The sequence below is a fragment of the Podarcis erhardii genome (assembly GCF_964252035.2).
Source record: "Podarcis erhardii genome assembly, chromosome: 3".
Taxonomy (NCBI): Eukaryota; Metazoa; Chordata; class Lepidosauria; order Squamata; family Lacertidae; genus Podarcis; species Podarcis erhardii.
Window position 1 is genome coordinate 92,811,865 of NC_138507.1, and position 26,845 is coordinate 92,838,709.

At 39.4% G+C, this 26,845-nt stretch overlaps 1 protein-coding gene across 7 annotated transcripts in view; it reads left to right on the forward strand.

The window, feature by feature from the left end:
- The window catches only part of ENAH (ENAH actin regulator), a 70,706-nt gene that overhangs the window by 28,700 nt on the left and 15,161 nt on the right, over positions 1-26,845 (forward strand). For 5 of the 7 annotated variants that reach the window (XR_014155490.1, XM_081857781.1, XM_081857785.1 and 2 more), the window contains exons 2-5: positions 6,743-6,908; positions 10,910-11,087; positions 14,012-14,096; positions 23,987-24,342. Coding sequence is in view for 6 of the 7 variants with exons in the window: in XM_081857781.1 (XP_081713907.1) it covers positions 6,743-6,908; positions 10,910-11,087; positions 14,012-14,096; positions 23,987-24,342 (785 nt within the window). In the remaining variant the exon portion in view is untranslated. Of the gene's footprint in view, positions 1-1,495; positions 1,600-6,742; positions 6,909-10,909; positions 11,088-14,011; positions 14,097-16,080; positions 16,229-23,986; positions 24,343-26,845 lie in introns of those variants that run through there. The other 2 variants (XM_081857783.1, XM_081857786.1) reach the window with 2 other exon arrangements.

The following is a 26,845-nucleotide window of genomic DNA, read 5'->3' on the forward strand; positions in this document are numbered from 1 at the left end:
CAGACACCCATGCAAGTTTTGATGTCACAAAAAATGAGTACTTGCCTCAAGTAGCTGTCATGTGCTATGATGACCCATTGCTTCCTTGCAGCCTAAGGACATCTAGTGATCAAAGAGGGCAGACAGTTCTGCCCAAGACTAGGCCAGTCTTCCAAAACTTTGTGCTCTGTATCTGGCTGGGGTTGATGGGAGTTTGTTTATTTTAAAGCATTTCTAGGTGGGGCCTGCTAAAAGTGGCTTACAATAATAAAATACAACATACAGAAAAACATGACTCTACAAAAGAAATAGAATTGCCCCCCAACCCCCCAGAAAATCCAGTAGAACAGCAGAGAATAGCCATAGTCCGAACAACAAAACATCGCTTATGGAAGGCAAGTAAGAAAAAAGTCCTTCCAAAATCCTTGAAGCCTTGAATTTGATTGCTTTTCTACTGAGAGGGAGGACTTCCAGTGTCACAGGCTCCCCATGTAAAAGGGCCCTCACCCTTATGTCCAGTAAGATCCTGCCAGGTGGTCTGATCATCTCACTGGCAGTGTCTGCATTTTGGACCAACTGCAGTTGCATTCTAAAGCAGCTGAAGTTTCAATAAAATCAGTTTCAATAAAATCATTCCATCAAAGAAAAACAACAAAAATTTCAACAGCAAGGCATTCTTATCAAGTAGGCCGTCAACCAGCTTGTCATATTCCCAGCAAATGCCTGGGATAAAAGATGAGTTTTATTTTGGTGCTAAAAGGAGGTTAATGATGACCTCCTTTTAGACCTCACTGAGGAGAATTCCACAGCTAGGGAGTCCCAATGCAAAAGGCTTTGCTCTTGGTGAACCTCCCTCACATGGAGAATGCCCTCAGATGAAGGGTCCAGATAGGTTCGTATTGGGAGAGGCAGTCAGATATATATTGTGTATTTTAATTTCTTGTGGATCGAGTTGCATTCAGTAGGACTGTTTTGGTGTAATCTCCCATATGAGGGAGCGATGTGGAATGATTCCTTTGGAGAAATACCATGATTAAACAGTTGAGGAATGATTTTGCAGGAGTAGGACCTGCCTGTGCTGCTCTATTTTTTAAGGTATTTTTAACCTGCCCTTAAACAGAATTGCTGGGATGGATGCATTGTGCTCATCAATCTTTTCTGCACAACCTGTGAAATCTTCCATGCCGATTTTCTGCTTGTATTCCTTCATAACACTTTATGCAGAAGAAAATGCCCTTGCCTGAATGCCTGTGATAGTTACTTTGTAGTAGCTTGGTAAAAGTTTCTCCAGTTGAGTCCTGCATACACTTCACTGTTACCTACTACATTTAGAGAATGAGTTCAGGAAGGAAAAGAATTATAGCATATGGCTAAGATTTCAGTGGCATGTTTATTTTAGGGACCAGTTACATTCTTGCAAGACTACTCTCTGACTTAATTAGAAATTGGGACATTACTTTCAAGCTTCTAGTCTAGTTGAGCACTCAAAAGTCTTGAGAAATACCCATTGCGGGGGGTTATACATTTTACTATGAGAATTTTAAGATTGTCTGACAAAGAGCAGCAAACCATGAAACTGGCAGATATACCCTTGGCTGTGCTCCAGCTGCCTGTAGCAATGTAAGTACACACCATAGCTCTTGCTTGTGATAAAACGTACAGAAATTCTGCTTCTGAAAGATAATACAAACTTTTAAATTAATTTAAATTGTTGTTGAAAAGAGGTTGATCTCTTTCTGATAACAAGAAATTAATTGTTGCACGTAGTTTTTCATATGTAGCAAACTATTTTTAGCACGAATAGCTTGAGCACTACAAAACAATTAACAAAATAAGAATTAAAGGTACATTTGGAAGATGTTCCTGCATATGTGACTTTCTGACAGACATAAGGGAGTGACTGATATCCCACATGAAGCGTTTTCTCCGAGTACTTGTAGGATAGTTATATTTATCCTTTTGAACCTTTTAGGATTAATGGTGAAAGTCATTCTTTACTGAACAGTACTTGAACTGCTAAGGTACTACTCATTTTCTTATTATTAGGATAAACAGAAAGGTTGATCTGGTTTCTCCTTGCATCATAGATAAAATGTTTTTAAACAAAAAACAAAAATGGGCTGTGTGCCAAGAAAAGGTTTTTGTACCAATATAATTTTATATCTTAGTTGTTTAAAGCATGCTGTTTTCCAAAAACATTTTAAAAGGGGAAAATGAGTCATTACTGGTTTTCCAAACAAAGTTAGTGTTTAAGATTGAACTGTTACTATCTCAGTAATGCCATTTATAACTAAATCCAAATAAATCTTACATTTAACTAGCATAGTAAATTATTTTGTTAGGAACACAAATCTTCAGTTTATATAACAGTAGCATAATCTATAACATCATTTCCCTAGAGGAAAAACTGCAACTGAAAAGGCAAAGAAAAAGCGACTTTGAATTGATTTACCCTTTAATAGATAAAGTTTGTTCACTGTAAATCATGGGTGGCATTCTACTAAAGTTTAGAGCAGACCTGTAGAAGATAATGGGCCTAACCCAGCTCATTAATTCCTGTGGTTCTACTCTGAGTAAAACTTAATTGAAAACTAGCTCATGGTTCCACAAGACATTTAAAAGGATGTTAATCAACCGAAGACCTGGTTTCCCTCCCATCCAGCAGGGTAATGAATGAGTTGGTCTGGTGTGTGTGTGTGTGTGTGTGTGTGTGTGTGTGTGTGTGTGTGTGTAGTGTGTATAAAAAGGATTCAGAGCAGGAGTTAGGGGGGAGGCTCCAACAAACAATGCATACCAGTAAAATACTGCATTTTCTCCAGTACCTCATTTTGATACACTGTGCATTGAAAGCTCTCAGTTATTGTGCTTGCACATTTTGATTTAGTTCTCAAACTGCAATTCCCTCTGGAAAAACTAGCTAAGTATTCTTGTCTTGTCTAGCTAGGCTTCATGTTGTCTATTGGTGACGGTGCAAATACTCTAGGGTTATTGATTTGGTTTTTCCGTTTATAGCATGAAGAGACTAAATACCTTTGCAATAAATAACACAGCTGACATACATTGGTGTACTCTAGAAACAGCCTTAACTAAAATAACTTCTACTTTGTACTAAGTATAGACAGGGGTATAAAGTCTGAGTAAGGCAAGTGGCATAATCTGTGTTTTGCATCCAATATCTGCATCAGAATTGTGACGGAGATATCACTAACGTGCCCCTAAATGCTTTACCACTGAGTATCTGCTTAAGATCTTAAATGCCCGAGAAACTAACCCAGTCAACATGGTGAGCTCTTTGGTCAGGATCCAGCATTTAACATTGGAATGCAGTTTGCACATAACATTAGAAAATAACTATGGTTTAACACAGATTAGTAGCATGCTGGTACCCACTGCTTAAAAGGCTTCTACAACAAACCACAAGCTCTAGCTGCTCGCTTATTAGTGCAACAGAGCTGCTACATTTGTGTTGGTGGGTGATCTGGACTAATTCTGTGCAGGTTTATTTCAGTAATCCAGTTAAATATGAAGAGATGACTGTCTTGCTGCAAGGCTGCTATATAAAACAGGTTCTAGTTTTCTAGGTAATATCCTAAGTCTTCATAAATAACCCCAATCCAGGTTAATTTGTGACCTCTTTTTCCTCCACCAACACTTTAGTTTTTACTTGCTGAAATCCTGTACCCACTTACCTGGGAATAAGCCCCTTTGAGCACACTGGGAGTTACTTGTGAGTAGACCATGTATAGGATTGTGCTGTAACAAATGTTTAAAGATAGATTAATGTAGTTTGTGATAGAGAAAGGACTTCACTCTTGATGTTCATAATGTTCATCTATGCACTGACTTTAGTGCTTGTGTTCTCTTAAACTAGCAGACTATCTTCTCATTTTTATTCAACAACCATGAGCTGAGAATGTTTTAGAACTGTGCAAATGGTCTGGTTTCAGTGTACTTTACTGAAGTACATTGACTTAGCTTTTCCCAAGTCTTTGAAGAAAGGGCATTGTACACAGGGCATTTCTGTTGGATCTAGAAGTAGGGTTGTTGTATCTAAAAAAAGAGCTATCCAAATAACAGCTGGGAAAGTATGCGTCAAACACCACAAGCTAGTTTGTCTCACTCATGAAGCAGATGTCCTTGCAGTTTCTTTGAGGATGAGCTATGTAGTCATTGTTTTTATGTTTCATTTTTGATATCTGATTCTATTGTATTTTTAGTCCTGTTTTTCCCGTGTCATGGTGGATGTTTTCTAGCGGGGAAGGGCGGAACTTGAATGGGTTGTTTATACTTCAAGATTATACCGAATAAATGGTTTATACTTAAAAAATAGTTGAATGTGTTACACTCCCCCCCCCCCCCCGGTTTCCATAGAGTAATGTGGTGGTTTTCTAGAAAGAATTTTTTTTTAAAAAAATGCTGCCCTTAATTGATACAGCCTGTGTTAACATTTTTATTTAATTTATATTTAGAGAACAAATCAAAACTAGCATTTCATGTTAAATTTATATGCTATATAATTACAAAAGCAAAAAATAGTTGAACTGACATATTTCAAATGTGTATTTAGTGTGGTTTAACTATTATAATGAAACAAATTCAGACAAGTATTTTAAGACATGACAACTAAATATATGGGAAGTTTATACTGCTATTTAAATTTTTGGGGCGGGGGGATGAAAATGCTGAAAACTGCCCAAGGTGTTGTCAACATAAATCTGCAGGTTAATGGCTCATTTGACAAAATATTTGATCCTCCTACAACAGGGGTAGGCAGCCTAAGGCCTGCGGGCTGGATGCGGCCCAATTGCCTTCTCAATTCAGCCTGCAGACCGTCCGGGAATCAGCGTGTTTTTACATGAGTAGAATGTGTGCTTTTATTTAAAATGCATCTCTGGGTTATTTGTGGGGCATAGGAATTCGTTCATTTCCCCCCAAAAATATAGTCCGGCCCACCACATGGTCTGAGGGACGGTGGACCGGCCCACAGCTGAAAAAGGTTGCTAAACCCTGTCCTAGAAGACAGCAGGGTTTTTTCATGTTATTTTTTCCATATTTTTTCGAATGCATTGTTGCTTTCGAAAGGTTTCCAGAAGGGTCTGGAAACTTCTGTTTCAGTGTATCTGAAGAAGTGTGCATGCACACGAAAGCTCATACCAAGAACTGACTTAGTTGGTCTTTAAGGTGCTACTGGAAGGAATTTGTTTTGTTTTGACTATGGCAGACCAACACGGCTACCTATCTGTAATTGTTGCTTTCAGTTTGCTTCATGTTATTATGTAGCACTGGAAATTATAATAAAATTTAATAAATAAATATGTAGTAATGAGAGATGGTGTTCTGAAAAGATTAAAATGCAACTTATGATTTTAGGTTTGACTAAGAACATTCAGGTTACTTTATAGTTGCCCAGTTTGACTTGAACCCTGCCATATTGAATAATTTCCAGCCAGTCTCCAATACTCAAGTATGTGTTCTGTGTTGGTTGGATAATGCCTCGGATGAATCTAGCAGCTATTTGTTCAGGCCAGTAGACTACGTTAGCAGGCTTTTTAACATTATGCTCCTTTTTGTAAATCCTATTGAGCTGCACTCTGCTTTATGTCCCTTGGAATCTGGGCTAAAAGCCAGATATTCCCAGATTAATAGGGGTCATGGAATGTTTGGGCAGTTATAAATGGAAGAAGAATCTGTGCTCTGATGAAGTTGCAGGTTGAATAGGTCTGGTTCACATCTCATATTAAACTTTAGTTTAAAACAAACCATGATTTAATGAGAATGAGCAGTATACTGCTACACAATGGTTCCTGTGGCATCCTATCTTTTCCACCACAAATTAAACAAGTCACAGTCTGTTTTGTCATGTTGTCCAAATCTGGGGCTGTTGGTTTGTTTCCTCCAAACAAGTCATAAGTGGTAGCCAAGGTTTCTTACTGGCTAGCGTTTTGTGGTTTGCTTGAGGAAACGAAACATGGAACCTTTGTTCTGTTGGTACGACAAACCAGATTAGAGCTTGTTTCATCCATTGTGCAATAGGAGGGAGGGGGAGCTCTGTGAGTAGCATGCACTAGCATATTGAACATTCAGATTAAACCATGGTTTGTTTTAAACAACTGTGGAGGCCTACCTGTATTTAAAAATAAATAAATCAAGAGAAGCCTAATAGTTAAAAGCAAGGATGCTTACTGAATCTCTGTTGGAAGAATGTTCCATAACCTGGGACCAGTGTCACTAAATACTGAACTTCTGGTTGAATCCGGTCAGGCCTCTAACATGGCGGTGGGGGGAATAACTAGCAGTGCTACTCTGGATGATCTCAGTCATCGAACTGGGATATAAAGGCTTAGGCAGTCCTTAAGGCACTGTGAGCCCAAGTTGTTGCTGTATTTACAATGTTTATTTTCATTCATTTTAAAGTGTATTTATACCAATTTAATATTATAAGCCATTTTGTGAAGATTTGTGCTTTGAAAAGTGGGTTAGAAACGTATGAATTGCAAGATTGGATTATTATTATTATTATTTTAATGGCATAAATTGGTCCACCGTGGTCATCCCTCCTCTTCCCCTATTCGGAAGAATTAGATGAACTGTTTGGAAACAGTGTCTGATTGGACTAATGAAACTATGTATGAACGTTTCAGAATGGGAAATGAGTGGTAGAATGTTGCCTTTGTTTTGAAAAGGTGTTTCCTTTCATATAGGACATTTAACATCACTTGTTGTTTTTTTCCTTCTAATAATTTGTTTTCCTTTGTTTTAACAGTGAGCAGAGCATCTGCCAAGCACGGGCTGCTGTAATGGTCTATGATGATGCTAATAAGAAGTGGGTACCAGCTGGTGGATCTACTGGATTTAGCAGAGTTCATATATATCATCATACAGGCAACAATACATTTAGAGTAGTTGGCAGAAAGATTCAGGATCATCAGGTAAGTGATTAAGCTCAAGTAATTAAAATGGCCTTTTATTTTAGTTGGTCAGATGTAAATGTTCTCTTACATTGATGGAAGGAGATGAACTTTTGGATCCACCTCAGAGCCTTTAACTTAATAGAATAATGGGACAGTCAAACATGTCAGAGGCTTTCAGACGATTTTCACCACAAATCTACATTTTTTATCATCGATTGTCTCTTTTACCAAAAAATAAATAATGCCAACTGAGTGGAATTATCTGAGGGGTTTGGAATGTAGAGTCCAAAGAGTTGGTGTAGGTGAGAGCAAAGTTTCATTTATTGATTTAACAAGCCAGCTAGTTCCTAATCACAGTTTCAGATGGAGAAGAAGCTAGGATTATTATATTTTTACATCATGCCACTTAGAAAATAGCAAGGGTCCCTCATCATACTCACCCTCACAGTGTGATTTATTTGTGAACTTTACAAAAGTCCCAGTCTGCTTAAGCGGAAAGGATTGCATTTGTGACTTCAACATTCTGATTTTAAAAAATCAATATTAGTATAGTGGTCCCTCAGGTTAAGAACTTAATTCGTTCTGGTAGTCCGTTCTTAATCTGAAACTGTTCTTAACCTGAAGCACCACTTTAGCTAATGGGGCCTCCTGCTGCCGCCGCACCGCCAGAGCACAATTTCTGTTCTCATCCTCAAGCAAAGTATTTAACCCGAGGTAATATTTCTGGGTTAGCGGAGTCTGTAACCTGAAGCGTATGTAACCCGAGGTACCACTGTGTGTGTACTGCTTACCTCTTGAAGGATCAAGATATCAGGGACTTACAAAACAGAAACATTTGTTGCAACAGATTCATGACTGAGGAGCCGAAGGTATGTAATTGATAATGTTTTGAAGACAAAATGAAGATCATCATGCAAATCTTTAGTGCAGCTGCACCTGTAATACTGTGTAGAGTTCTGGTTGCTTCACCTCAAACAGAATATTGTAGAGCTGGAAAGGGCTCAGTAAGGGGCAATCAAAATGATGAAGGGGATGGAGCAGACCCCCAAACCTCACCAAGAAGTGGACTGACCATGACAACGAAGTGATATTCACCACCACCCTGTTTCCAGACAACCTCCCACACCATATGGAGCAAAGACTAAATCAAGGCTATTTCCTGCTCTCTGCATTGGACCCATGACCACTTGAGACAGGCCCATGGTTGCCATGGAGGCAATGAACTCCCAGACTGGACCTGAGGCATGCTCAGCATGAATGCTGAAGTCACTCAAAACCACAGAACTGGGGTTCTCCAGCATCACACTTGAGACAAGCTCAGCCAGGGAGGCTGATGAGCAGCAGGGTAGGAAGTACAGCAATAGCATCCTTAACCGGTCTCTTTGGCCCAGCGTCAGATGCAGACCCTCTAGTGCTGCTCCAAGGAAGGTGGTACATGATGGTGGTATGTGGATAGTCTCTCCATTCTGGGCTGATGTCGCACCAAGTACCTGGGTGGGCAGAGCCGAGTCAAATTGGCCTACCCGGCTGCCCCACCCAGGTCTCGGTGAGACCCAGCCTCAACCAGGTCAGCCTGCTGAACCACACTCAGATCATGGATTAGCATTCATTGCGAACTGACCTGGTATCCAGCAGAAGAACCAGCAGACTGAAGGGGACAGTGTTAGATTATCCATTGATGCTGCGATAAGTGGGAGTTTAATGAGGAATATCAGGCACAAATACCTGTCATCATCCCTTCAACATCTCATTCTGTAATGCCTACCCTTCCCTTCGATCACCTTCTACTCTGATATCCTGCCCTCAAGACATATCCTGTATGTGGAACACTCTGCAAAAGTAAAAGTAACAATACACATTTTATCATGCCACCAGGCCATGCAGACATCAATCCACAATAGTTCACATGTACAGCCCATCATAAAGATGTCAAGCCACAGCTGAGAAACAGAACAAAACCATCTTGTACGGGAATCCCACCCCATCTCTCACCTGGGGTATAAGCAAGCACTGCAGATGGACCATAAATAGACACCAACAGGTGCTGTAATGAAAATATTGTCATTCAGCACTCATTGGTAAATAGTAACTGGCCCTCAATAAAGAAAACTGTAAAAATTCTCCATCTGTTCCTATCAGCTCATCTAATGTATAAATCCCAGAATCTAGCCACTTCTTCCATAGAAAGAATTATCTTTAAATCAGGGTTACCCCATGAAGTTAATTTAACTATCAGCATATGGATCAAATTATAGCTGGCAAGCCAGCATACACAGTGACTCCCTAGTTGCTGAAATTGGTGATGTAGACCCTTTTTTACATGTATAGACTGCAGCACCACCCATCCCAAAAGAGGTTTTACATGAGCCACCTCTCAAATTGCCCATGCTGGGGGTACTCCTAGAAAAAGAAACTTGCTACTTGTTTATGCCTTGTAGCATAAAATAAAATATGGAAAATTAAATCATCTTTCCATTTTATTATTTTAAGTGATATACGAGGTGGTGAATTACCCCAAATAAACATCAGAAATAATACATTAAACTTCTGAAAATATGCTTGGAAATTTGTTGAAAAATACCGCTAAGAAAAATTATTCTTCATGGCAGTACATCTTAAATGTGTTAACTCTACCCCTAAGTGCTAAGTTTAAGTAGTGCCTGATCTCAGTTATGAACCTATTTAAGCTTAATTTAATGATTTGAGAAATGTCTGTAGAAACCAAAATCCCTAGTGAAAATGCTTAGTGAAAGACATACACAGCAGGCAATTTAGACTTGCCCTCTGGCATTCTTATTTTAACCACTTTATTGTTCATCCTGGAATCTGACTAAACTTATCCATTGATCTGATAAATTCTGATATAACTGTTTCAGGCCTGCTAACAAATAGTAGCAAATCATCTTCAGACAAAGCTAATCTAAATTCCACTTGCTCATGCACAAACCATAAATCTTTCTGTTCTGTCTAATTGCATATGCCAACGGTTCCAAACATAAATCAAAGATCAATGGAGAAAGAGGACATAAGAACATGGAAATAATAGTCTCTGTAATCTATCCCCAAGCCTTTCCCCACAGACAAATCAAGTGACACAAAGGCAGGTCTCATCTGCAGGTGCTGCTTTTCTTCCCTAGCCCTCTTCTATAAGGTAAAGGTAAAGGACCCCTGGACGGTTAAGTCAAAGGCGACTATGGGGTTGTGGCGTTCATCTCGCTTTCAGGCCGAGGGAGCCGGCGTTTGTCCACAGACAGCTTTCCAGGTCATGTGGCCAGCAGGACTAAACCGCTTCTGGCGCAACTCTACTGTACTGCCCTACTGGCCCAGCACTTGTTTCCAATGCAAGATCTCACCTGGAGCTGCACTCATTGGGGCAGGAGGATGGAAGAGAAGTGATACTGTGTCACACCTAGCCCTCTGTTCTAGTCAGAGAGGGTATGCCTGGTACTGGGGCATATATGTACCTCTGCCTTTTTAAAAAAAATAAGGGAAAAATCCCTAAATGAAGTTGGAACTATGAGAAATACGTGTCTGAATGAATGAGTCGCAAGAGGAGTTGTACTTAGCATTTTCTTCCATCTGTGCACATAGTTGCTCATTAACTGCCTCTTAAGTTTCTTCTCAGCCCATTTCTATTAATGCTAAACAATATAGTCAAACGCTGTGAAATATATTTATTTAACGACCGTTTACGCATTTTCATTGGAAAATTAGTGTTTTATAATATATTGGTGGGGTGTGTGTGTTTTTTTAATTATTATTTGGAGTGACCTAGCTGGCACTGCAGGGTTTTTTTATGGATGATAATTAAAACAATATAATTGAGGAAAATCAATAGGGAAGGGGACATTTGCTGCTAACAGGAAGTGTATTCCAAGGCATTGGGCCCCTTAGGCAGGACCATAAGCAAATCTCTCGCATTCTTTTGGAACAAGGGGAAGGGGGAAGGAATACACATCCATAGGTAAAAATGCTACAAAGCACCTTTAAGCCATAAGTATACTTTACTATTTTTTTAGGTGGTAATAAATTGTGCCATTCCAAAAGGATTGAAGTACAATCAAGCAACACAGACGTTTCATCAGTGGCGGGATGCTAGGCAAGTGTATGGGCTCAACTTTGGCAGCAAAGAAGATGCCAATGTCTTCGCAAGTGCCATGATGCATGCCTTAGAAGTGTTAAATTCACAAGACTCTGGTAAGGCTGCTACAAATTTCCACAATGGTTTTTAAATAGTGGTTTATTGTTCAATCTTACTTCGTTCTGTTTATCTTGAGTTGGAGTAGAAGGTCCAGATACATATTTTAACCTAAGCTGTTATCTTTCCAATAGACATGAGTTAGTTAGAAGTAGATGCCTTAATCCTATGACTGTACATAACAGAATGCTGCTATCCTATATGGTGAAGGATTAGCAAATCAGTCTTACGTGCATCACAGTTCACTTCATGGGTATTGTAGAGTGAGTAATTACTTATATTTGGGAAGAGACTGCAGCAAGTTCCTGTGCAGTATTTCCAGAATTTGTGTTAGGTAAACTACCAGGTGGAAGGAAATAAGAACTTCCTCAATAGAGGGTAAGAATCACCTTCAAGAATGCGTAGATGAAACTACAGTTTGGATCCACAAACCTTCAGGAAGAGCATTATCTTTATTCCTTAAAATATTGCATTTAAAATATTGTGGCCTTGCTTAGGAAATATATATATTTGTCTTTAATGCAAGTATTATTAGCATTTGTGTGCAATATAACACAATGGGTGATATCCAACTAAGGGTGCCTCTTGAAGCCCATGGCTCTCTACTGTTTGAACCAAGCTTAAAATGGTTATGGCCACAAGGCAGCAGAGGTTTAGGGTCAGAGCTTTCCTTCTCCTTGGATGGGCTCCCAGCTGTGCAAAAAAGAACTGTTTATTGAACTCATTTTGACAACTGAAGTCCACATAAACTTTTGAGCATGAAATAGCTTTGGTGTTTTCTTTATTGCAAAGAGAGCTTTGCACAGGTACTATAGGAACAACTGCTAGGCAGAAGATCCAGCAAGTCAATGCATTAATAGTCCAAGGCTTCAGATTTTTAAAACTTAGCTCTGTCAGTCAAAAACAAAGACATCTTAATTAGAAGACCTGCTAAAAATCATTCGTTCCCTGAAATGGCTTTTAGGAAAGACCCAGATTTAATTAATGGAAGCAATTGCTTAAAACATAACATTAAAGTGGTCTCATATTGGCCTTCTGATGGAGCATGAACAGCAAAATTAGAACATGGGTGTTCTCTGTGCCATCTGATGAATGTGAATAAGACCAGCAAGCCGATTTATCCAGCACTACTTTGAATTCAACTGACCTCTCAGGCTTGAATAACAATGAACTCTAATCATACATTGTAGTGCAGTTGGTTGCATTCCTGTTGCCTTTCAACTATACTGTATGCAAAATGGTTTTTCTTGAAAGAGAGCCAGCCATTCCACCCCTCCCCCTTTTTCCCAGGGCTCTCTGCAACAATGGAGAGACATAGCATTAAGTGACTGATATATTCATCAGTGCTTCACAGTCATCAAACCCCTCAGGGACAAACTAGATGATACATTAAATATGTGAATTATCTGTTGTTAAAGATTTAAACAGCAGCATATAGCTCTGATCAGTATTAGGGCTGTGGGCAGGGGTTATTTAACAATTTCCTCTGCTATTCAGACAAAGAAAATACTGGTTTGGGGTGGGGATGTTTTTAGTTGGTACCATGAGGTGGGGTGGAATGATTAAAAATCTTGCCCAACAATCCACTGTCCTCATCTACATTGCTTTTTAATTTAATTTTTGTAAAATATAACATCAAATATGTGACAGCAGTCACATCTAGTTTAGCTTTGAGATGGTGGCTTAAAAAAGGAGTTTGGTTTGAAAATCTAGGGTGGATACTGATGCACAGAGTCCTATATGGCTATTGTGAGAGTGCAAACATACAACAGGACTAGTGAACCTTTGGCCCATCAGTCCCAGCCAGCGTAGCCAGAACTCCAGATGGGAGTTTTAGTCAAGCAACATCTGGAGGGACAAAGTTTCACCAGTCCTGCTATATAAGGTTGCCATCTTTGTGACAGTCACAAAGCCCCTCTCACCACACTTCATGGATCGTGTTTCAAGTAAAAAAGATTGATTTTTTAAAGAAACAGGCAGAATAAACATTATCTCAATAAATATATCAGGTGCCTGAAAAAGAATTGTTTTTTAAAGTTGGATGCAAAATAACTGTCAGAACTAAAACTAGGAGAAAAACCACAAGAGAAAAGGCTTCCTTGTCCTGGAGTAAATACCATATAGAACTTGTTTGCATTTTATTTTGAGGATGTGTATGAAACTGACCTGTAAGTCACCACACAGCACATGACCTGCTATTTAACATGCTGCAGCTGGTGCTTCATTTTGAACTGTTGATCACATATCCTAGAACAATTATTTCTAGCAACTCCTTTACTGATGATGATGAAGATTTAATAAATTTGTTACCTTGCTTTCACCAGAAGGCCTGCAGCTCACAACAATTTAAAATACAATGTTATGAACAGTTTAAAACAAATTAACAGCCATGGGAATGGGGTGGGTCCTAAAAGTATGCAGCTCAGCTGCCAGAGGCCCAGGAAAACTGTGTTATGTAGGGAGGGAATTCCACCACTTAGGGAATGCCGCAGAGAATGTCCTTTTCCAGGCAGTCACACCGAAAACTTTTGAGGGTAGTAAAACTGTCAAGAGAGGACCGTCAGCTTATTCGAGTATAAGCCGAGGGGGGCTTTTTCAGTGTAAAAAATCTGCTGAAAAAGTTGGCTTATACTCGAGTATATACAGTAATCTTGCTTCCCAAAGAATTGTTTTAAAATTTTGGAATCTTTTAAAGGTTTATAAATATGTGTTTTCTCCACACTCATCATATTCATGCTGAATATATCAGTTTACATTTTGAAAAGATGTGGAGCAATATTGATGGCGATGCTCAGTTTGTTTTACGTATTTTGTAGGCTATTTGCTGGAAATTTAATAAGTAGTCAAAATTTGAAAGTTGATTTCTTATTGGACTTTACATGTGACTTTTGCATAACAGCTGAAGTGTAACTTGCTTTACTAGGTCCAACGTTGCCTCGACAAAATGCACAACTTCCCCCACAGGTGCAAAATGGCCCATCACAAGAAGATTTAGAAATCCAGAGAAGGTTAGTGTGGTTTTGCATAAAACAGTACTATTATGATGGTGATTGGGCAAGTATTTATTGGGGGGGGCAGTTATTGTTTGGTACTATGGTATGTATTTTTGTGTTTTTATATTGTAAACCACCCTTTGATCCTTGGATGAAGTGCAATGTAGATATTTAATAAATAAATATTTGTTCATGTGAGGCTCTTCATAGTACATCAGAAAGTGCAGCATTGGCTTCTCTGAGTAAACATGTATATTTCCATACAGATTGGCCCATCTTGCATGTGATGCCTAGCCATTGCTTGTTTAAGCCATGGTTTAGCAAGGTGATCAAACAAACCATGATTTATTTCACCAAACATTGGTTTGTTTTCCAGCTGCTCTTGTATCATAGTTTTGTGGTTTGGTTAATGGTGGGTATTGGGTTCACATGTACTGCCAAGACCTAGTTAAAACAAACCAAGGTTCATAAGCCAACCCCCACCCCCAAAATGGCTTCACACTGTGTTTTGTTAAGCTGCAGGGCAAGATGTGTACATTACACAAAGCCATTGTTTAATAAACAGAAATATGTGGGGGGTAATTTTTGTGTTGATGTATTTCTTTCTAGAGGGTTTTTTTGTTTCATTTCTGTTGTAAAACTACATTTTACCAAGGCTATGGTTTACTACTTAATGTTAATGGACCTAATAGATTTATACTTGTTATTATATTGATTTCTTTAACTTTCTGCATTTTGCAGTCTTATATTTAGTGTTAGAGGAAATATATAAAACAATCAATACCAACTTTGAAGTGCAAAATGGCCCACAGGAGCCATTTTTGTAAGAAATACAGTGATGTCATCCAGTCAGATATATAGGACAGGCAGCTTTCCCAAGTTGTTCATGCTAGTTTGTTTTTCTTTGGGGTTTTGGGATGATTCCTTGAGCTTAAGTTTAATTTCAACAATTGGAAAAGGTTCATCGGAAATGTACACAGATGATAACATGTTTAGAAAGCAGACCCTATGAAGCAGTTCTGAAGGAATTGAGTACAGCATACTAAGGAAGAAGACGACTGAGCAGGGAAATATGGAATTTAGGTATTTAAAAGGAGATTCCCAAAGGGAACTGCTGGTTTAATTGTATTATTTTCAGCTTTCTTTAAAGTGCTAAAGGCAGCCGTCCTTTATACGCTTATAAGCACCAGCGAACTTAATGGGATTTATTTATAAGATGTCCATCAAGAATAGGCTAAGAACCAAGCAATTATAGGGTACTGATATTAAACATTTTGGAGGGGGGCAGTTCTTATAAGAACACTTGAGCACTGATACTAGCTAATAGACCTGTAAGGGGTGCTTCAGGCATAGGAATATGTTCTAGGGAGACAGGAGGGTGGGATTAAATGATAACTGGTTGCTGTTATTTCTTTTGTAAGCACAAAGTATGGGTAGTGTTTGAAAGTAAGGAATCAGATTGATCAGACCAGTGAATCCTATTCTTAGATTGTGCATTTGTTGTACACATACAACACTTATCTTAATGTGAAGTAAATATTTGTCAAATGTGGATTGCCTCCTGTTTGGCTATCCCTGCAGTTACTGCCCATGCCAATATGGTGCCCTCCAGGAGCTGTGGACTACCAGTCCCACCCAGCAACCCTTCGTGCTGGTCGGGGAGTTGTAATCCAAAAACATCTGGAGGGCACCTCATTGATTTCCACTGTTCTAGAGTCTTTCAGGATGGTTGTCACCAACACAAGTAGCAACAAACAGCTAAAATAATTGCTGGGCTTGTTCAGTTCTAATGCATTCTCTGTTGAATATAATATCCGGAACCCCATTTTAAGATTCTCAGAATAAAAGATCCTAACTGTTCTGTTTAAATAGAGCATTAGTTCATAATATATCTTTAAACGATTCATGATGTTAATATAGCAGCTAGAAGAGGTGCGAATGTCATGAATGTAAATCCGTTGCTGTATCTTATATCAGCTGGTAGCTGATTGAGTTAATATCTATAAATAAAGTAATTACTGCATGCCTATGCTTATAAAGAGGGCAGCTGTAAGAATTAGTATACAGACTTCAGAAACAATGAAAGTGTATAGGCCTCCACTTATCCTTCAGAGGTATGATGGACCAAAGGTTGACCGGCTTCTGCTGTAAGTAATCAATTTAAATTTTTCCAAAGAAGCTGAATTACTCTTAACCTATTTCCACACACTTAGTGAAAGTCTAGCCAGCCTCATGTAATGAAAGTTAATGAAAATACCTAGAGGTATTACTTTTGAAAATCACTTGAGGGGGATTTGTCTCTATGTAAATTTATAGGCATTTTTGTATCACAGGAGCATTTGAATATGGGTATATGTAACCAAAACAAGTTTTTTAGCTGTGCGTACAGCAGCATTCTGCTCCATATCTTTTAAAAATAATAGACTAGATCTGGGATCTCATGAGCACTTCTCACCCTCAGGCAGCTCCAGGTGCCCACTGTGCACCCTTTCCCTTCTAATTTTTATTTTTTAATTTTAAAATTAGATAGGTTCTTTGAATTTATTGAAGTGACTGCCTGTTCTGTTTTGGGTGGGGGGAGCTTGTCTGTGTTTAGTGGGTATTTTGCCTGTTTGTTTGTTTGTTTGTTTGTTTGTTTGTTTGGAAGGGGAGGGTTTCTGAGCATTGCTAGCTTTTCTTTTGTGAAATGGGCATTTTGTGGTGCTTGTGACAGTTTCTTAGATTTTCAAATGTGCCCCCAGGCCCCAAAACATTAGGAACTGTTGAACTAGACTGATATCCATTTGATAATATAGGATAATATAGAAAATGTACGATTTGGCTGATGATTCTAATCCATGCTTTTGAATGTTTGTGATGAGGCTGTAAATAAAGATGTTTTGGTTACTGTGTGATTTTAAATTCCTAACCTATCCTGCAGTATTTATTTTTTTAAAACAACTTTAGTAAACCAAACTAGCAAATTTCAAAATAGCTTTTGAATGACTTTTAAGACACCAGAGTGACTTTAATCTTTGAAGAGGTTGATTACACTTTTGCCCAGAAAAATCAATGCAGACTCTATTTTTAGGTAGTCTTCAAGCTCTTAAATAAGCTTTCCATGTGTGACATGTCAAAACCGCTTTCAGGTGATCAGGCAATAAATATTTGTTGACTAGTGGAGAGTGTGGTACTCTCAGGCTGTAGATGAGGCAAAATCACTGAAACTTGTGTGTGTAGACAGGTACAGTAACAAAGCTTGCTTGCTAGTTTGGTTGAAGTTGCCTTTGTTAACTTCTTTGAAGGTCCTGAATTCAGTAACATGCCAGTATTTTCTACAGCAGTTTGCTTAAAGGCACATAAGGGGAAAAACAACAACTCCAAATGGGCAATGCCTTCATTCAGACCAACCAAAAAAGTAAAAAAAAAATAAAAATGTGTCAAACTTTCAAGTTCTCCAGAATACCGTAACTGTAAGATGTTGCAGAAATCCAGGTCTGGTGGGATGTGGAAAAGGTTTTGGTTTTTTTAAAGGCTATACAGTGGTACCTCAGGTTACATACGCTTCAGGTTACAGACTCCGCTAACCCAGAAATAGTGCTTCAGGTTAAGAACTTTGCTTCAGGATGAGAACAGAAATTGTGCTCCGGCGGTGCGGCGGCAGCAGGAGGCCCCATTAGCTAAAATGGTGCTTCAGGTTAAGAACAATTTCAGGTTAAGAATGGACCTCTGGAATGAATTAAGTACTTAACCAGAGGTACCACTGTATGTTGTAGCTATTAGGCAAGCTTGTAGACTTAGTTCCAGAATGGGGATTGGAGGTTCAGTTTGTCCCTTCCAGGTACTACAGATAAAGTATGTGCCTTCCACTTAACTACTAGAATAAAGCAGTCATGGCTGTTTTCCACATTGTTTAAGAAAATAAAGTCTGGCTTGTAACCTAGCAATGCAACTTGATAACTGTAGCACCCTAGGCGAGATATGCTCATCTTGCAGTCTGATTAAGAGTTTTCCAACTCAAAAGTTTGCCACATTTTTGTGACTTTTTGTTGATCCTAATAAAGATTAATCAGTTGTGGAGTCAACAATAGTTTAAATTAACATTATGCATTGTACTTGAGCATGCCTTTGGAACTTCAGTTGGTCCAGTATAGGGTTGAAAGGTTGTTAACTATAAGTCAACATTTTGACTATATTTTATAATATTTTATCAGTTCCACTCTTCCAATCCATTTCTGGAACCAATTAAAAGTGCTGTTTTTAACCTTCAAACCCATAAATGGCTTGGAGCCAGTTTACCTGAAACATTGGCTCCTCCCATATACTACCTCGACAGTGAAGTTGCAGTGTCAATGCCAAGTGATACCTGATGGGTGACTATGAAAGGAAGGGCCTTCTCTCTGATAGCATTCCAGCTGTGGAGCGCTCAATCCCTGCCATGATTCCCACCACACCTCCCCAGTTCATATAATAATATGACAGTTTTTATGTACGCTACCCAGAAAATTTTTGGTTATGGGCAGCATGGAAATATTGTTGCTAATATAACAATAACTTCTAGTATATTTTAGGAGTTAGCATGGTATCCTTCTTAGTAATGATAGGTAAGGAAGATTCCCCCTGTGCCATTGTGTCTAGAATATTTCAACACTGACAATATAAAACCAGGAAAAACAGTTTGTATTCTTTTCATGCAAGAAAAGATTAAAGATCTGCCAAGCTGATATTTTAAAGGGATATTAAAAGCAAATGAGGATCAGCTTTTCAAGTTGTAAATGCTTTTCTTCTGAAGTATGAATTTCCTTACTTGGCTTTTGAGATATATTAGCACAGTTTGAGTATAATGCAGCTAAAAGATAGTTTAATCATGAGAATAGGTATTTTAATTAACCTGAACTAGCTATTTAATCAAGAAAATAAGTAATTGTAAAATGTTAAATAAGTTTTCCATTTTTGAAAAGTTACTCTACTTCCATTCCTTAGGAATCTGGGACAGGAATTTATTTTTGCGTTTTTAAAGAAGAGAAAAGTAGGACACCAAAAATAGCTTTAGTGACTTAAAGAAAAAAGAAACAGAAAGAAACTGTTTTTTTATAGAACATTTTTATCTCCCTTTCAGCATTGGTCAAAAGAAGGGTCAAGCTTTTACAGTGGAGGCTCCTCGGTTGACCCTCCAAAGCCAAGGTCCAGTCTTTGACCCACAGTCATTATTAATACATTTCCACCTACCAAGAGGCTTCCAAGATGCTTCTGCCCATCTTTTCTGCTTAGCCAATCAACAAAGTCACTACCAGCAGGTCCCACCTCTGTCTCTAGCACCTCCCTTCCACAGAAATGGCTTAGTTAGGGTGGTGGCTTATTTTGCTCATTCCTCTCCCATTTTTTTCTCCGCATGAAGACAATAAAAACCCCAAAGATTTATAGCTGGGCTGGGGGACAGGGAACTGTGTATTCCTTCTGTGGGTGTTCACAAGCCAACCAGAACCATGTACAGTTGTACCTTGGAAGTTGAACAGAATCAGTTCCAGAAGTCCGTTCAACTTCCAAGGTGCAGCTTCTGATTGGTTGTAGGAGCTTCCTGCAGCCAATCGGAAGCCCCATCAGACATTCGGCTTCCAAAAGAAAGTTCGCAAACCGGAACACTCACTTCTGGGTTTGCGGCGTTCTGGAACCAAAACGTTCGACTGGTAAGGCATTTGTCAACCAAGGTACGACTGTATTCCTCTTGGATGTGGTCTGCAGCATGTGCCAGAGAGAACTATACATTTACGTTAGAAGCCTCGTTTACACATATTTTTGTCTGTGCGTGTGTCAGTGGGAGGAGAGAAGTAGGATATCTTCCTGCCTTTGTCCCTACGGCTTTGTCGCCGCCCGTATTTTCTTTGGATCTTCCTCCCCTCCCAGTGTCTTCACTAAGGAAAAGCAGGACATTCTGGGATCAAATCAGAAACCAGCTTTTGTAAATCCGGGACTGTCCCTGGAAAATATGGACACCCGGAGGGTCTGGTAAGCTAAAGTATACTTTTAATCATGTTTTAAATTGCAGATTGTGTTATGATTTTAGGTTACAGTTTTAAGTGTTTTGCCTTGCTTTGGGAGACACCCAGAGACCAGTTCCGGGACATGATGCAGTTAATAAATTAGTAAATAAATTAATTTGATAAATGAAATTCAGTTAATATATTAACCCTCTTAACCTGGGTGTAAGTGGAAAGAACACTCTAAACAAAAAGGTAGATTTATGAGATTAGCTGTGTTGTTCCTTAACTGCAGGGGCAAACCTAATCACTTTTAATTGATTCTGCATTATTGTGAAGGGAATTTCACTATCCTACATTTTTTCCTTACAACACTTTAGGGTTTGAAATCTTAGGAAGTAACTGAAAAACTGACAGGCTTGGTTGCATCCAACTTTTACAATAAGATGAGTTGCACTTAACGGAGTGGGGCTTTCCCCTGTCGTGTTGCAGCCTCTTACACTGCCAGGGAAATTGAATTTCTTCTGAAATGGCATGAGATGCAACAGGGGACTGTAGAAGGGGGAGGGAAACTGGCTTATATCAATCAGGAACTTCCCTTCTAGATTAAGGGAAGGCTTTTCCACTCATCCTGTTTCTTCATTGGATCCATGCGTAGGGTTTTGTTGCATTTGTATCCTAACCTTCCTCCAAGTATCTGAGGGTCATTCATTCTTACTTAAACAATATTTGAGGTAGGTATAGGTAGAACTAGCCCACCAATCTTATGTCAGTCGAATGCTTGTATTTATGGAGAGATGCATCTTTTAAACAAAGGTAAATCATTTCCCAAAGGGAAAACAGGAGATGGGTAAATTAATAGAACCTCAGCTGGAATAATCTCTTCCTGCTAATTAGCTAGCTTGGAGGTTGTTTTCCACATGAACTGAAGCTAAATCTCTGGTTTTATAATGCATGTTCGGGGATATGGCAGCAATAACTTAAACATTAATTGGAAATTTAAGCACTGAATTAACAAGATGACAGGATAGGAGTCTTAATGAATGGACTTGGGGAGTGCTGATGCTGCAGAGTTGTTGAAACTAAGCAGGTGTGAATGTAGTCAGTCACCTTGTGACTATAATAGTTGAATATGATACTTTCCCCTTTTATCTTCTGCAAAAATTCCAAAAGAAAAGTTACTAAGGCCATGAAAGTTGTAAGTGCTGTTATTCTATATATGAGAAGGGTCGTTGTGATTCCAAGTGAGCTGGAGCAAAATTTAAAACTGAAAAAGTTTAAAATGCACAGATTAAAAGGGAACAAGTTAAAACTAGCTAAATTGGTTTGGGAACTGAGGCGAACTACAATGAAGAATGATACAAATGTGTGGAAGCTGTAAATCTCTACTGCCCTCTGTTGGGTGATCCTTCTGATGTGAAGAAAACAGAGCTTGCTTTTCAAATCACTTCTGTGAGGTATCCAGCAATTCACAAGGTTTGCTGTAAAAGGTTCAGTTTTCAGTGGCTTGGTGCTAAGAATTGCTGCTTCAGGAAATTGGTGTATATGGTGGTGCAAATCCACTGCTGCACAGAGCGTTACATTATGATTGCAAGGATGCTGAACCAGCATTTTATATGCAAACACCCCTAAAATCTTTAAAATTGTGGTGCCGCTCATGAGTTGTTTTATAAAGGGTAGTAGTTACCAGTCAACCTTAGAGACTGGCTTGGATGTCTTAGTGATATCTTCACATGTATCACTTTATTCTTATCTATGATCAGTTTTGTAATGTGGGAATGGCTGCATCAGTTTGCTGTAGTATATTTTGAGAAACAGGGGCATGCATCCGTGTCTCTATAAGCATGGATACCAGGACCTCAAATGTTATATAGCAAATAGTCTTTAGCAAAAAGAGAGAGATTTTAATTAATTTATTAACAATGTATGTGCATTATCAGGCAAAAAAGATGCATTATTCTGAGTATTTTTAGCCATTGTTTCAGTAAGCAACAAAAGGGAACAAATCTCTGCAGTAGTTCATTGAAAATCCCTTTCCTGTTCCAAAGTCATTATCAGGCCAGTGAATTTCCGGCAAAAAAGAATGCTTTCTTCGGTGGTCCCAGGATATTCCAATATGCTGTCATGACACTTTGTAACCATTTTTTTAAAAAAATCAGTAAGAACCTTATCTTTAGGGTGTGCTAGATTCACTTCAGATATACTGCAGGGGAACGGAATCTTAGCATGTCTGTAAAAACAGGAAATAATCTATTTAAGACACCCCCCCAAATTGGCTCAACAATGGATGCTCCCAACATGTATGCATGAAATTATCACCCATTACCCCATACTCACTGCAACTAAGTTGAGTGGTTTTATATAATTTACATCTTTGTGGCAGTAAGGTGTTACCTGTGTAATATTTTATATAGCTTCTCCTGTGCTTGCAAAACTACATCATGTGGGACTCCGGGTCCCTTCCAACTCTACAATTGTATGATTCTATTACTGTATTCTATGATTTGAGCTCTGCCTAGTGGTAGCAGTCAGAGTTTGCCGTTTTAAGACATTCTGGAGCTCTCCTCCCCTCACGGACACAATCTAAAATTCTTCCTCAGTGCTGTAGTAGCATTTCCACCCCCAGCGCAAAGTTTTGTCAGCTTTCCACTGTCCACCCGTTACCTTCTTCCTTTCTCCTGTCTTTCTCCCAACTAAGAAGAGCTGCCATTCCCTTGAGGCCCCTGAAAGCCTATATTGCCACAACTAAAGCTTCTTGTCTGTCATTCTTATTCCTTGCATAGGGAAGTTTCTAATTCCACCTTTGCCAGGTGGACTAGGGCCTGCGTCACTCTGGCATGTAATTGCCTCATTTAAAGCCTACCAAAATTCTTGATTCATTATTTGAAAGCTATCCTAGAGCAGTGCCATGTGGGTAGAAGTAACTTTATTATTATTTACTTAAACTTCCTTGGGGATGCTTCTGGATCAACAGGCAAGCTAAAAATGCAAATCAAGTAAGAAGTGGTATGGAGACTATTGTCTGAAGAGTGGGATATAAATTATTACCTGTGTTCAAAATTAACCACGTGTCAGGTGCATTTTGCACCTGGCTATCAACCATTTGCAACCAAGTGAAGGTGCCCAGGTGCCAGGATGGCACCTGACATCTCCACCATCTGGAGGCGCATGCCTGGGGATCTTGACTGTTTTCACACACTTAATACCACATCCTGGAGAATTCTGTCAGTCATATTTTATCTGTACAATCAGAATGAATTTCAGGAACCAAAATGATTTTTTCTGTGCAGCCTGAGCAGGAGCAGTGAACAATATTATAGTTAATTACTGTAGCTTGCTCACAGTTGTGAAGAATATTCTTACTTTATGAATGCACTGTATCACCATTAAGAAAAAGAGGTCGGAGTCAGCCAACATATATGTGGACTGTCCCTGGATCAAGTGACTTTTCTACTTTTAAGTTCTCAAACTTCTTAACTTTGCTGAAGGTTGTCATCTGAACTAGCCAGATGTTTAGCTGATAATCAAAAAATAAGACTTCAGAGCCATCTTGCCCTAAAATGGCAAGTAGGTACCGCTCTTGCGGGAAGGTAAATGGTGTTTCCGTGCACTGCTCTGGTTTCGGTGTTCTGTTGCGCCAGAAGCAGCTTAGTCATGCTGGCCACATGACCTAGAAAAACTGTCTGCGGACAAACGCTGGTTCCCTTGACCTGTAAAGCAAGATGAGCACAGCAACCTCAGAGTCGTTCGTGACTGGACTTAACTGTCAGGGGTCCTTTACCTTTACTTTAACCTTGGTTTAAGGAACTATTTGGTGTCTAGCTTATATATTTTAAGTTTCCAACACTGATTATTATCTCACACACTGGCACGCTGTGTATGTTTTCGTAGCCAGGTGGCCTGGTTTTGGCTCTTCATTTTAACACTCCCCGTTTTCCTCTGTTGCAGGCAGCTGCAGGAGCAGCAACGGCAAAAGGAGTTGGAAAGGGAGCGGCTGGAACGCGACAGGCTGGAGCGCGAGAGGCTGGAGAGGGAAAGACTAGATCGAGAGAGACTGGAGCGTGAGAGGCTGGAGAAGGAGAGGCTGGAACGAGAGCGGCTAGAACAGGAGCACCTGGAGAGGGAGCGGCTGGAGAGGGAGCGGCAAGAACGAGACCGGCAGGAGCGCCTGGAGAGAGAGAGGCAAGAGCGGGAAAGGCAGGAGCAGGAGAGAGCAGAATGGGAAAGGCAAGAAAGGGAGCACCAGGACCAACTGGAAAGAGAGCAGCTGGAATGGGAAAGAGAAAGAAAACTGTCAAGCGCTGGTAAGAATGCAGTGCGTTGTTTTGAACTGTTAACGTGATGAAATTGATCAAAGTAATCATGTATTAAAATGGCTTATTTCCCGTTTTCCTGTAAACTAACTTCCAAAAATTGGAACCTTATTGCCAGCGACCAAACTTTCTGTATTTCTCAAATAGTATATGTGTAGGATGGTGTTTTTGAGCTTTCATTTAAGTGCCTTCTTTCTTTTTTCTGTTAATCTTAAGACGCAGTTTATATAAGATCAGTTAGGAAAGAAATCCTGCATTGATCACTTAAGAAGGAAGCCTAGAGTTCTGTGCTAAGAGAACTACAGATTCTCACAACTCAGTATCCCTGTCCCTTAATGCTAATCCCATTGCCAGAACTTTAAATCCTCCTCTTATCCTGGGCTCTGTTTCTGTTCTTGCCCTCTTGTTGTCCTCCCTTTCCTCTCCACCTTAGCCTCCTCTATCCTGTCCTGTAACCTTAGGCAGTTGCCTTCCACCTGCAGCTTGGGCCTTGTATGTCCCTTACCTTTCAGGACTTGGGTGAGAGGCATGTTGTGCTTGAGAAATGCTGCTTATATTGGGCAGTGTTAGTTCTCTCAATGTGGTTCCAACTATAAGCACACTAAGGATTTGATGGTCAAGGTCTCTGGCAGTTTTACCAGCCAAACTTGGTTATTGAGAGGAAACTTTGACATTGACGTCCGTCAGTTGTCTGCGTAATTGAATGTTTGGTATGAGAGTTTAATGTCAGTAGGCAGACCTCGTGCAAAGAGTCTTGCAAAAGTCTTTTAGCAAGTTGTATGGATAGTATTTTAGATGCGTCACTGTACAAAATTACTTGGGTCAAAGATTGATCTGTATTCTTCGGTTAGTTCTTCTTTGAACGCAGAGCTATGGTTTTCGTTGTTGTTGTTGTTGTAGTTGTAGTTGACTACATTGATAAATGGTTAACTTGAGAAAAACTTTCATAATCTTAGTTTGTTTCCAAAGACCAACCAATAAAATAGGAGATATAAACTGACCATTGGTGCAACAGATCCAATAAAATATGACCCAGCCAATAGTCCTTGCTATGATAGAGTAGCACAGAATGCTTAGGATGCCTGACTGTTAATATTTTTTTGTTTTACGTGATCAGAAAGTTGGGTCATCTCTTTTTGGGGAATGTGACATTATTTTTATATTCTTCCAAGGCTACATGCCTCAGAGACTTGTGTATAAATCTACAGCATAGGACTTGCTTCATTGCTGAACAGGAGTGCAGGCCGGTGTGTGTGTGTTTTCTTGAGGCCAAATGACTCAGGAAATGTGCATCACTCTTGAGTATAAAACCTAGAACTTCAGGAATGGATGCAAGTTCATTACAGCACAATGTTCTTGTTTGGAAATAACATTAACAGTAGCCCAGCTTTCCCTGGGAATGAGCGCTTTTCTTCTACGGTGTAAATGTGAGAGGAATTCAGAAGCTTTTGCTTCTGCATTTGATTAACTACAGCTTGCCATGTTGTCTGAACCTGGAGGAACTATGGTTAGTAGCAACAAGCCAACTTCATAAACTATAGTTCGTGAAGCTGGTTGGTTTTGGCTAACTTTAGTTAATCTTAATTACAGTTTAGGCTTCAGATGAGACACTGAAATGCACTTAATACAAAAATGGAAAAGGAAGCTTCTGATCTCCTCTCCTGCATTTGTTCTCGTCTGAATGAAGCTAGTGTAATAGCATATGCAGGCAATGCCTGGAGCTGTGTAAAATATTTTGTTTCTCGGTGTAATAAACATAACTTGGTTTGTGCAGATTTGCTCATAAGTCCACAAAAATTATTAGCCCACATTTTTTACTAGTATGCCTGCAAATATTTTTGATAGCCGCAAGTGGCACATCAGCACTCTAGAAGAACTGATTTCTCTTCCAATGTCCTGAAGCTAGATTCTGCCTTGCCTTGTAAACAGGAGGCAGTTCTTGCTTGACAAAGGCAAGCAGGCAAATGGCTATTTGCAATCCTGAATTCTCAGCTACTTTTTTCTACTGTATTTCCTGTTTCTAATTAATAAAATATTTGCTTGAAGAATGAACGATCTGTAAAGTGGAAATTTGTATAAGCCAGTCACTTTTGAGGAAGAATTTTCTAATTTCTCATGTTTCACATGCAGTTCTTACTTTTGGGGCATAGTTTCTACTTACTGTTGATGAAGTGTGAGCTTTCAACTGCAATCCTGTTCTCACTTACCTGGGAGCAAGTCTTGCTGAACTCTGTGACCTGGTTCAGGTACCATTTTAAATCATTGTTAAACTTAAACTATGCTTTAATGTGAACGAGCAGGGTGGCTGGCTGTATGTTGCATGCTATCCCATGCCTGTGAGTTGATTCTCTCTCAACAAACCATGAGTGGTAAGCCAAGAAGAAATTTTGTCTTTTGCTCAGGCTGCTAGTCTCATTCACATGTAATGTGAAACCAGCCTCGGGTTTGTTGAAGGTGTTGGGGAGGAGTACAGCAGGGACTTTCAAGGCCTGTG